A 12,235-nucleotide genomic window follows, 5' to 3' on the forward strand; every position below is an offset into this window, starting at 1 on the left:
CATGAAGTTTTGATTTAAAATTTAAATTTTTAGTCAATTTAATTTTGTTGAATTAACCTGGTATCTTTTATTATTGTTAAAATTTCACTTTGCGTGCTTTAATAGATGCGAATTCATTTATGCCATCGTCAAAGTTAAGTTTTGAAGCTTAAAACCCTTTATATACCTACATATTACAATTATTTTTATACTATTACTGACACCGTACCGGTATTTATGTAGTCTCTTATCTTTTTAATTTTGCTAGAATACGGCATCATTTTTTTTTCATCTAAAGTATGAAAAATGCCAAGTTTATAAAATTAAAATCTTGGATTTCCTAAAAGTTTTTCTTCCACTAATTTTGCGCCCCCTCACTCTTGCGCCCTTGGCGGGCGCCTCTTTCGCCAACCCCTAAATACGTCCCTGGTCATAATAATATAATAATGAATATAACATAATGAATACTATAATGAATTATATTATTCTTCCTTGGAAGGTGTCAATGAAATTATTTCTTTGGTCAAAACTTTGGCATATTTATAACATCAACAATTTATATATTTATACAGATATAGATAGACAATATAAGATTTTAAGTAGGTTTAAAAACCATTGAAGAGACCAATTTGTATTTTATTCTTTTAAGGATCATTCGTGTCACTATTACCAAAAGCTTTCGATAAAACAAATATTAAATAAATATAAATGATAATAAGCAGTTTTATTACACTCAAAATAATTTTTTATCATAAGTACTAGCGAGCCAGCTAGATCATCATCAGCATCAACATGTATGGTTGCACTCCTGGACATAGGTCACTCATAGCTTTTTTCATCTGTCTCGTATTAAGTTACTGCTAACACGTTTCAGGTCGTCAGTCCACTCGACGATACGTTTTGTCCATCACCATCATCCAACCAATTTACGTCCACTGCTGGACAAGGTCTCCCCCAATTGTTTCTACACTTCACGGTTTTGTGCTGATTGTTGCCAGTTTTTACTAATCCGCCTGATATCATATGTCTATCCAGTCTATCGTGTACGCGGCCTTCTTTTACTGCGTATATCTTCTCTTTGTCTTCATTCCACTAGCTTTAGTGTCCATCTAAGTCCTTCAGCCTGGCGACGTGTCCTGCCCAGTTCTATTTGAGCTTGGTGATGGTGCTTTTGTCCATTGGTTGTCTGATAATCTGGCGACGTGCCCTGCGTAATTCCATTTTAGCGATGCGATTTTTTCGATGGTGTCTGTTGATATTGTTCTACGACGTATTTCTTCATTTGGAATTCGATCACTCACAGAGACACCCAACATGTGGTGATCTATAGCCCTCTGAGTCATGCGAATCTTACTAATTTTCCTTTTTGTGGGTTTTAATGTTTCACCAGGTACCTAAAAGACACAATGGTCAAAGATTTTTTTTTTGAAATATATGGGTAGGTACGATTTAAATTCATAGTTTAATTTACCAAACGCTGTCCAGGCTAATCCTATGAGACATGTGGGAGCTCACATGCCTGGTTGGTTATCTCTTAGCAACCGAATTTCTTAGAATTTCTCTTTACTACATATATACACTAGGTTCGCTTTCAAGATGCAGTAGAAATAAACACGTTAAATGCCACCAGGAGCACAACCGAATAATAATTTACAATGTGTATACATTGTAAATCCCAAATCATGATTTCCAACGTTTATACATTGTAAATTATGATTCGGGAGTGCTCCTAGTAGCATTTAACGTGTCTTGGTTTGTTTATTTCTACTGCATCTTGAAAGCGAACCTAGTGTAGGATACAGTCTGCTCAATATACCTTCCATCAACAATATTAGTAGGTCTGGATCCCGTGTATGAACAAAAAGTTGATTAAAAGCAAGCTGAAAATTTGTTAATAGCTAAGAGTGTCTAGTCGGACAAACTTTGATATATGGGAACACTGAAACAGGGGAATTTTTAATTGTGGAACAGGTTAAAAATTTGGAATGGTCAGACCCCGGAAAAGTCACATGTATTTTGTCCGACAGAACTTCCAATTGATCTGTTACCGTTTCATTAAACTCTCATGCAAAAATCAGTCTGCTATTTATCACCAAATGGGCATTATAATGAGTGGAACACGTATAACATGTCAAATGACAGGAATTATGACAGGTGATAAATAGCAGTCTGATTTTTGCATGAGAGTTTAATGAAAGGGTAACAAATCAATTGGAAGTTCTGTAGGACGAAATACATGTGACGTTTTCGTGGTCTGACCGTTCCAAATTTTTAACCTGTTCCACAATTAAAACTTCCCCTGTTCCAGTGTTCGCATATATCAAAGTTTGTCCGACTAGACAGCCTTAATAAGCTATTAACAAATTTTCAGCTTGCTATTAATCAACTTTTTTTTCATACGAGGGATCCAGACCTATAGGATTTAGCACCAGATTAGTCAATATTTGCATCTTGTTTATGATAACCTTTAGTCTGACCTCCAATGAAGCGTGAAAAATAATTTTTCCATTATTATTATAATATAATTTCCGTCATGTGCGAATCTCAAATAGGGCTTTTCATCGATTGCCATTTGTCTCGAGCTTCTGTCAAATGTTGTATAATCCGGGTATAATAACGTGTGATCCAAAATTATTGTCACCATAGGTGGCTTTGAACGACAGATATAGCTATACAGTGCATGTCTATTCTTAATTCAGATATACTTTCCAGTTTACATCAAATTTGCAGTGTACGTCAACTTAACAAGAAAAGTTAGGTTATGTAGTTTGTTTGATTTTATTTATTATTGTTACTTATAATTTTGTTAATTCTTTTTATTTCTTATTAGAGTTATGTGTTAGGCTTTGACTGATTTTTTATGTTTTATAATGTTAATCAAAATTAATTGATAAACCAATGATATAAATTTAGATTAAAACAAGACATACGTAATTTTTTGCACGGCTAGCTTTGATCCCAATAATTGTGGATCGCTCGTTATTAATATACACGAATTATACAACACATGACAGGAGCTCGAAACAAATGACTGTGAATGAAAAGCCCTATAACTTGAGTTTTCCTTCATTTATGTCAGTGATGTGGGAGATTTATGTTGATGTCATATTCGTTTTCTGTATGTTCTAAAAGCGTCGTCACTTTCATTTATGCAACCAGTATTACTCGCGTTGGAATTTTCGCCAGAAATATTAATCCACGTTTTTGAAAATTTTCGGCTCGTACAAAATATCGCTCAAAAAATAGTCTTTCAGATAGCCAAACGGTGTGAGGCGCTCGATAGACAAATCTAGTGGAGAGTTCGAGCCCATAGCCCGTTGAACAGAAAAATAAAAAGGCCGTAGTATACAATTCTAAGAATATACGGCTAGTCTGGTATAAGCTGGTATCTGATCGGCTTATGGGGGAGCAGTAGGGCAAGGAAAGGGCTTGCGGCTTAGTGATACTCCCCCATAGATCCCTACCGGAAGGACGTTGATGCCTAAAAACGGTGTATAAGGAAGGTATCAAATAAAAATATCACATGTAACAACGTGTATTAACTTTGAAAACAGTGCATATAAATAAAAAACAATAAATAAATTAACTTAACCTACTTTTAAAGATATCTAAAAAGTAGGTGATTTTGTACACCACCTATTTCTATTAATCTTTCTATGTTATATTTTATTGCAGTACGATTATTACTATCCGAAGTAATTTACTAAATTTGTGAATCCGTGGGAGATTGAGGTTAGAATGCCAGATTCTTCTGCTTGGGGTTGAAACACTGGCCTATGTAATGGAGGGGAGGGTTGGTAGTGGCCTTCTTTCCTCTAAAAATAATCAAAGTATATTGTTTAAAGCAATTGATTATAAAAATAATGCGTGCTAAAGTAATAAGAGTGCAATAACCATTTTGGAATTCACATTCAGTGTTATTTTGTCTACAGATAATTTTTTAGAAAACCATCAAAGGAAAAATAGAAAATGATATAGAAAAACTAACAGTCCTAAAAGTTTTGGCACAAAATATTTATCGAATTTTTTTGTTAATGAAAAAATTTATTTAAAAACTAACTAGTAATCATAAATTACAGCTCAATGCTTAACTAAACTATACTATCAAATTATGTGAAGTGGTTCATTCTTCTCTACTAGACGCAGATTTCTACGAATGTCATGAGGTCCTAGGCTGACTTTGGATCAATTTCTTTTAGTTGTTGTAAATTCGCCGTCTTAATTGTGCTTCATATTGGGCTTTCCAATCTCCATTATAAACTTTCCTAAACAGTAAAGACCAAAAATCCTCCATTGGGCAAGCCTGCGACAAGTTTGGATGTTTATCGTTTTTTGGGAACAAATAGTATTGGGTGTTTTAGAAGCCAGTTTTGGGTATCTCTTCAGTACCTAATAGTATGCTGCTAGGTCTGAAGGAGTTGCGCCTAAGAGTATTTGAGGCACTTACGTCTCTTTCGATATTTAAGACCATTCCTCCTCAATTCCAACGATATGATACTGTTAGAAGATCTGTATTGACGAGCCAATCTTCTAGTTTCCATTCCAAGCTGATTTCTTGCTCTTCTCACCAATCTCTCTGACTTCTGTGCACTAAATGCACGTGGTTTTCCACATTTTGGTAGATTCAGCCATGGTATTCACTGCTTGCACTCCGTTATTGTTCTATAAATGGTTTTGCGTGAATTGTTCTCATTCTGAAATATTCGACAGATTTTAGCTTTGAGTGCCCGCCAACCAGGTTGTAAATATATTTTTTTTATTTGTAATGTTTATTCTACATCTTAAAGCAAAAACTTCAAAATAAATAAACCTTTAGCCCCCTCTGTGGCTCAGTGGTAAGAGCGCCTACATTTGGATCGAAAGGTCCGAATGGTCGTGAGTTAGAATCTCACCAGGGTCAGAAATTTTTCGTTTATTATAAATTAATGAATGAAAATAGTTTCTGTCCTTGTGGGATCGGTACTAACCGGAGGGACCGCAGACGTTCGGATAAAATTAGGGTCTCTTTGCAAAGACAATGACGTCGACTTTGCAAAGTAACAGGACACTTATTCAACAAACACACTACACATGACACTAGGTACCTGACTGCAAAAATTCACCGTACCTACCATGCCAATGGCCATTAGTTGTCGAGGCATTAGCTACATAAAAATAAAAAAAAATAAATCTTAACTGACAGTAGAAAATGTAACCAAGCTTTTGTTTCCAAATGCAATATAGACCAGGGCGCATCTGTAAAAATATTAGTACATTTGGACGTTGAGAGGTGACTCAAATTTTTTTGCAGAAATGGCTTGAAAATAACTCAAATAATAATATTTGAGTTATCCTCCCTCTCAAAAAGGTCCGGAACAATGTTTAAATAATCAAAATGTCAAAAAATGAAGAAAAAATTCGATTTTTTTCTTCATTTTTTGATTATACCTTTAAAAGTATTCATTTTCGAGAAAAGTTATATTGACATAAAAGTTGCGTAATTAAATTTCCTACAATATAGAATTGGTTAAAAATTTAAAAAATAGTCACCCTTATTGCAAAATAGCAATAATTGCGAAAAAATAATACAAAAACTAGTATTCGCATTTTACGTTTTTTATCCATTTATGCTACACTTAGGACCTTCATATTTCACCCAGAAAAACTTTATGATACAGTTAAACAATATTGTAAATTTCATTAAGATCGGTTCAATAGATTTTGCAAAATAAATTTTGCAATCCAGCTTTCGCAAAAAAAATTATTTTTTCAAAATGTTACAGGACTGAAAATAAAGCAGAGAGCGAGTTGAATTTATTTTTGCTTATAGAAGTGCACTGTACCTTTCATTTGCAATTTTCAAAATTAAAATCTATTAAGTACCACGGCGTCAGGAATTTTTTTAAATAAACAATAATTATTGGTGCTGCGCGCAGGACAGCGGATAGTTTGCTCTGATTGGGCATTCCAATGACCTTTGATAATGATTGATACATTTTAAACACATACAAATAAAAACACATACTCTATCCTTTGAAATAACACTTTTTTTAGCAAAAACTTTCTTTGTTCATTTATTTTAATTTAGAGAATAAAAGTTTATTATTTTTAAACATATGCAATCGTTTAAACAATATTTCACAAACAATAATAAAATTAGTTTGATTTTTGTGGAATTAAAATATTAAAATGCAACAAAATATAGAGTAAGAAAATAATATATTAGATAAAGATTGGAAGAAATTTTGGTGGAAATCAACTTGTGTGAATCAAACACCGCTGTCCAGCGCCTAGCACCAATAATTAATGTTAATTTAAAAAAAATCCTGACGCTGTGGTAGTTAATCGATAATGATTTTTTTTTGCGAAAGCTGGATTGCAAAATTTATTTTGCAAAATCTTTTAAACCGATCTTAATGAAATTTACAGTATTATTTAACTGTATCATAAAGTTTTTTGGGTGAAATATGAAGGTCCTAAGTGTAGCAAAAATGGTTGAAAAACGTAAAATGCAAATACTTGTTTTTGTATGGTTTTTTCGCAATTATTGCTATTTTGCAACAAGGGTGACTATTTTTTAAATTATTAACCAATTATATATTGTATGAAATTTAATTACGCAACTTTTATGTTAGTACATCTTTTCTCAAAAATGAATACTTTTAAAGTTATAATCAAAAAACGAAGAGAAAATCGAATTTTTCCTTCATTTTTTGACATTTTGATTCTTTAAACAATGTTCCGGACCTTTCTGAGAGGGAGGATAACTCAATAATTATTATTTGAGTTATTTTCAAGCAATTTCTGCAAAAAAATTTGAGTCACCTCTCAACGTCCATCTCAAAACAGATGGGCCCTGGACTAATATAACATTATTTTGTTTTTGTTAAAATTAAAGCCAACGCATTTTATGCCAAAAATTTTAGGACATACGTTATAATTAGGTTGTTACTCAAAAGTTTTATTAGTCTCGAAATAATGTGTAGCATGCTTTAACTATTAAAATATATTGATGCTTTTGCTTGAAAGCTAAAAATTGTAAAGGTTCTTTTTTTCTTGATGTCCGTATCAGCGATGAATGTTGACAATCATCGTGGCAATCTTTATCTTATCTGCAGAGCGCGGAAAAGCTGCACATCTGTTGTGTTGGGGTCGGCAGCTTTTTCTCAATTTTGTCATCAATACGACTAAATTCACGCTTAACTTTGATACGAGAATTATAAAAAAAATATGCATTGAAATCCAGATCCTGTAATTTTTTGAGTAGGTATTATAAAGTGAGTACAAAGATTAATTATTTATATGGGAAATAAACCACAATTAAGATGAAAAAAATAATTTTATTAACGTTTCGACGCCCAAATCGGGTGCCGTTGTCAAAATACAAAATATTACTAAAATAAACTAAAGTGTTGTTGCTAAGCAAAAAAATTCTTCTAATAATTTATTTAATCTCACTCATTTATATTGGCAATTCAGACATATATTATACATTTTAAAGTAGAAGACTTTAAAATGATATTGACAATATTTATGAGTTGCGTTCCTGGGACGACTTACTGAAAGATAGTTCATTCGATTACATGAAATTAACCCCAACTCAAGAATATCCGTCATAAAAAATTATAGCATGTGATATGTCTTTAAAAAGACAACCAAATGCAACGACAGTAAAATTCTCGCGTTAGAGACTTCATAGTAAATAAATACTGTCGTTGCATTTGGTTGTCTTTTTAAAGACATATCACATGCTATAATTTTTTATGACGGATATTCTTGAGTTGGGGTTAATTTCATGTAATCGAATGAACTATCTTTCAGTAAGTCGTCCCAGGAACGCAACTCATAAATATTGTCAATATCATTTTAAAGTCTTCTACTTTAAAATGTATAATATATGTCTGAATTGCCAATATAAATGAGTGAGATTAAATAAATTATTAGAAGAATTTTTTTGCTTAGCAACAACACTTTAGTTTATTTTAGTAATATTTTGTATTTTGACAACGGCACCCGATTTGGGCGTCGAAACGTTAATAAAATTATTTTTTTCATTTTAATTGTGGCTTATTTCCCATATAAATAATTAATCATAAAAATGCCACAAGGAAATAGCTTCAGAACAACATTGAGTACAAAGACATACATAATTCTTTTTTTTGTAATTACACCTTCAATTTACCGTGTACTTCTCGTAGACTTTGCCGATAAGGTAGAGTTGTGTTGAGAAAAAGCAGCGTTCCCGTTGTGTTGAACCAGGTTCTGAGGTTAGGTTAGCTTCCAGGGTATTCTTATTCTTCCTGGACCTCGCTTTCCAAATATTTTTCGTTGCAGGATGACTTGTAGGATGGCATATCTGGATTCATCTCGCATAAGGTGCCCAAAGTATTGTAATTTTCGAGATATAATGGTGGTCAATAAATCTTGGTTTTTTATTCCTCTGATGACCTCCCCGTTTGTGAGTGTGACTGGGTCAGTCCATGGGATCTTAAGGATTCTTGGATATAACGAAAATTCAAATGCTTCCAAGTTTCTGCACATATTTTTTTTCAAGGTCCACCATTCAACACCACAAAAAGTACAAGAAGGCTCAGCATCGCAGCATAAATATACAACAACAATAAAATACAAATGTAATGGTATTGGTAAACTACATAAATCACGATTATGAGATGAGTATTGCTGGAAAAACAATAATTTTTGTAAAGATTCCAGAATTTTGGCCACTAGTGTATGTACATTTTGGTTATTGGTTAATGTCTAATCACTTACATCTTATAATTAATCTGCAGGAAACTGTATAGTGTCCCTGGGTCGCTTTGGAATGTTAGCGTTGTCGTTAGAAATAATTGTTTTTGGAGGAGATGTCACAGGAGGGGCAAAATATTGCCATGGCTGAAATATATACAGAAGTATGTACACCTCCACCAAAATTATAAGGAATAATTTACCTTAGCACCATGTAAAGTTACGTTTAACAAAGTTGGATGTTGTTCAACTACCATAAATTCTACTTCTTTGGGAATGTAGCCGTCAGCGTAAACCTGTAACAATTAAAGCAATTTTATGGTTTAATTTTTTTTGTGTACAAAATAATAGAGTAAAGATCAAAGATTTCATGCTAATAAAAATATTTTTAAAAGATATTTAATTGAAAACTTATTGGACCATTTTTCTGGTAACACCTCCATGGCTTCTAAAAATTGCAAGCCAGATGGATGCTGAAGTGGAGAAGACAATAGAGAATTCTAAAATTTGCAATTCACGACCCCGTCTGTTCAGCGTGATAAATTCCAACGGAAAATGGACCTATGTTACTCAAAGGAGTAATACTAATATAAAATAAAAATGTATACCATTTTTATTCAGTTGCAATGTGAAGCCGAAACAGTCACAATATTTACTTAGTTCAGAGAGCGCAATCAGCAGTCTTATCGAAGATTTCGCCACTTTTTAGTGGCTCCTCAGAGAATGCATAGGTTGCTATCTCTGCCCTAAGTTGAAGTGTTCGACTCTATTAGTCCCCGCATTGCAACTGACGTGATGGTAGTAGGGACCTAGCGGCATCTGCTAAATAAGAGTTAAAGTTTTCATCTTAATAAAAATATTTAAAAATATCGTGGCGAAATCGTCGATAAGAGTGCTGGTTGCACTCTCTGAATTAAGTAAAAATTAAGACTGTTTTGGCTTCGCATTGCAACTGAATAAAAATGGTATACATTTTTAATTTAATAGAGTAAAGCTTCCAAATACCAGCCATGAATATTTTTGGTAAAAACGACCGATTATAATGGGATTTATCTCATTATTAAGATCATTTAACAATCCATAAAGTATTCGTTAGATATTTATTTATAAAACAATAAACATCATGCATATTTGTTATAATTGCATAAGTGGAACACCTTAGTTAAAGTGCACGTTTTGCTTACATAAACAAGGTTGATTATTCATTTGACACAGTAGGTAAAGAAAATATATACAAACATATTTACATAACGAAGTATTTGATAAATATGGGAACACGTTGAGATTTGAGTTATTAGTGGGTCAGTCGAGTTAGTTAGTTAGGTTTGGGGGTTTGCTCCCGTTAGAGCAGAATTATGTAATCACCTATCAACTGAATACATTTATATGGTATTAGTTCACCAAAATAAAGTAGTTATCAGTACATATATTACGTTCCTGTTAATCAACCCCATCACCAGGGTAGTTTCATCCCTTATAATACCATACGATGTAGAAAATGCGAAATGGAGAGACTGCCATAGGTACCTACACATCATAGGCCATTGCAATATGCTAAGTGATAAAAGGCAGGAATTCACTGGTTAACTGAGGATTGAACGGGAAGAGATAGGCGCCTTCTCCAATATCCTACCAATTCATTTCTTTGAGGGCCAAAATATCATTCTGAGAACCTTTCGTTCAAATACCAACAGCTTATTTATTTCCCGCAGATAGATGTAGAGTCCATGTTTCACTTCCATATAGAACAACTAGGCAAATAATTGACATGTACAGTTTTAATTTAGATTTTCTTTTTACTAGCTTAGATCTTAATAATGATGACGGGCAAAATAATGCTATATTCCACGCAGCTATCCTTGCTGAGACCTCTTTTTCTGTGTGGTTGTCATCTGTGATTACCACTCCCAGATATTTAAACTATTTTACTACTTCGAAGTTGTGGTCATTAATAGTAATGTTCTGCCTAACTCTTGGTCTTAGATTTTTGGCTACGACCATGTATTTCGTCTGCTCTTCATTTATTCGAAAGCCAAGACTACCTGTTTCTTCTAGATTCTAAAACTACCAATAAGTAAACTATTAGCTTTCGTTGAGGTCACAGATTTATTAGAGTTACCTGAACTACGAAGAAGAAGAGATGTATGTCAAAGAATACCTACTACACAAAGATACACATTTTTTAAAAATAATTTGCAATTAATGTTTTAAATGATTAATTTTTGAATGAAGTAAGATAGTACCCATTCAAGATTTGATTAATTTTTGTTTGTAAAACCATATATTTACATTTTACTGGAATTTGGACGACTTGCACAGCTATATCTTTAGGTACTATTACATTAGGTACTATATATCTGGGCCAGCTGCTTGTTCTGGACATCGAAGTAAAAAGCGAAACTAAACAAAAATATCGGAGAGGACCACAAAAAATCAAAATGCTGCTGCTAAAAGATGAGAAAGAAGCTCTATTCAGGAGAAGAATATAGGCCTTGGGCCCGCATATACAATTATTATTTATGACCACACCGTTGAAACTTTTTGTACTTGTTATTTGGGTGAAGTCGGACAAATTTTGAGCTTGGCGCATTATGGTAGTGGGGCGTTTGTCTGTCAAGCGGTGACGAAGTTGTCAATTTTATGCAAGAAAAAAATTTATTACCACATTGGTCATTCTATTTTAATCAATGGATTTTATCATATAAACAACGAAAACAATTTTGTCGGACAAAAATATTGGGGCATATGACGCGTCGGACACGCTAAATATGTCAAATTTATGAAAATAATAAATTTATTACCACATCGATAATTTTAACGGTATCTATCATAAAACCTTTTTACAATAATGTGGTAACCTTGTCGGACAATTTTCACGGGGCACATGCGCAGTCGGACGCGCCGAATATGTCAATTTCCTGAAAATTTTTTATTTATTACCACAGATGTCATTTTTATTTTGTACTGTTCTTTTACATGTGTAACGCATATTGGATCACTTGTCGGACAAAAATAATGGGGCGTTTTGGTACAATTAAAAGAAAAAGTAATTTTTATGCATACAGGGTGTTTGGTAAAGAATGGGCCATAGCTTAACCTCAGATTCCTGAGGTTAAAATAGGCCGATTTAAGCTAACTTACCTTAGTACAAAGTTTATAATAGCCGAGATACAGGGTGTCAAAATCAAACTTTTTTTTTATTTATTATTGAATATTTCCTGATAGGTATGAGATAACAACGTGAAATTTTATATCTGGGGGTTTCTTGAGTCGAGAAATCTAAATTCCTTACCAAAAATTATGCATTGCCCAGAGGGCGCCACATATGCCTTTCAGCACTCATTTATTACGTTCAATTTTTTTTATCCCTCACTCTGTATAATTTTGACATTAAAATTTTTATTTTCCTATAAGTTTTACTTAAAAAAGGTATACTTCTTTCATCTTCCTAAACTCAACCGTTTTCGAGATAAACGCATTTTAAATATGCATTGTAATTACACCCAAAAAATAACTTAAAATTTATGAA

The 12,235-nt window shown here is 33.0% G+C and overlaps 1 protein-coding gene across 6 annotated transcripts in view; it reads right to left on the reverse strand.

Annotated features, from left to right (window-relative positions):
• Positions 1-3,498: 3,498 nt before the first annotated feature.
• LOC126884788 (carboxypeptidase M-like) overlaps positions 3,499-12,235 on the reverse strand; it is a 63,986-nt gene continuing 55,249 nt past the window's right edge. For 5 of the 6 annotated variants that reach the window (XM_050651017.1, XM_050651015.1, XM_050651019.1 and 2 more), the window contains 2 exons: positions 8,910-9,002; positions 3,499-3,794 (listed from right to left, as the gene is read on the reverse strand). In XM_050651017.1, coding sequence (XP_050506974.1) covers positions 3,666-3,794; positions 8,910-9,002 — 222 coding nt within the window. In that variant the 3' untranslated portion in view covers positions 3,499-3,665. Of the gene's footprint in view, positions 3,795-8,733; positions 8,854-8,909; positions 9,003-12,235 lie in introns of those variants that run through there. The other variant, XM_050651018.1, reaches the window with a different exon arrangement.

The sequence above is a fragment of the Diabrotica virgifera genome, chromosome 5 (assembly GCF_917563875.1).
Source record: "Diabrotica virgifera virgifera chromosome 5, PGI_DIABVI_V3a".
NCBI lineage: Eukaryota > Metazoa > Arthropoda > Insecta > Coleoptera > Chrysomelidae > Diabrotica > Diabrotica virgifera.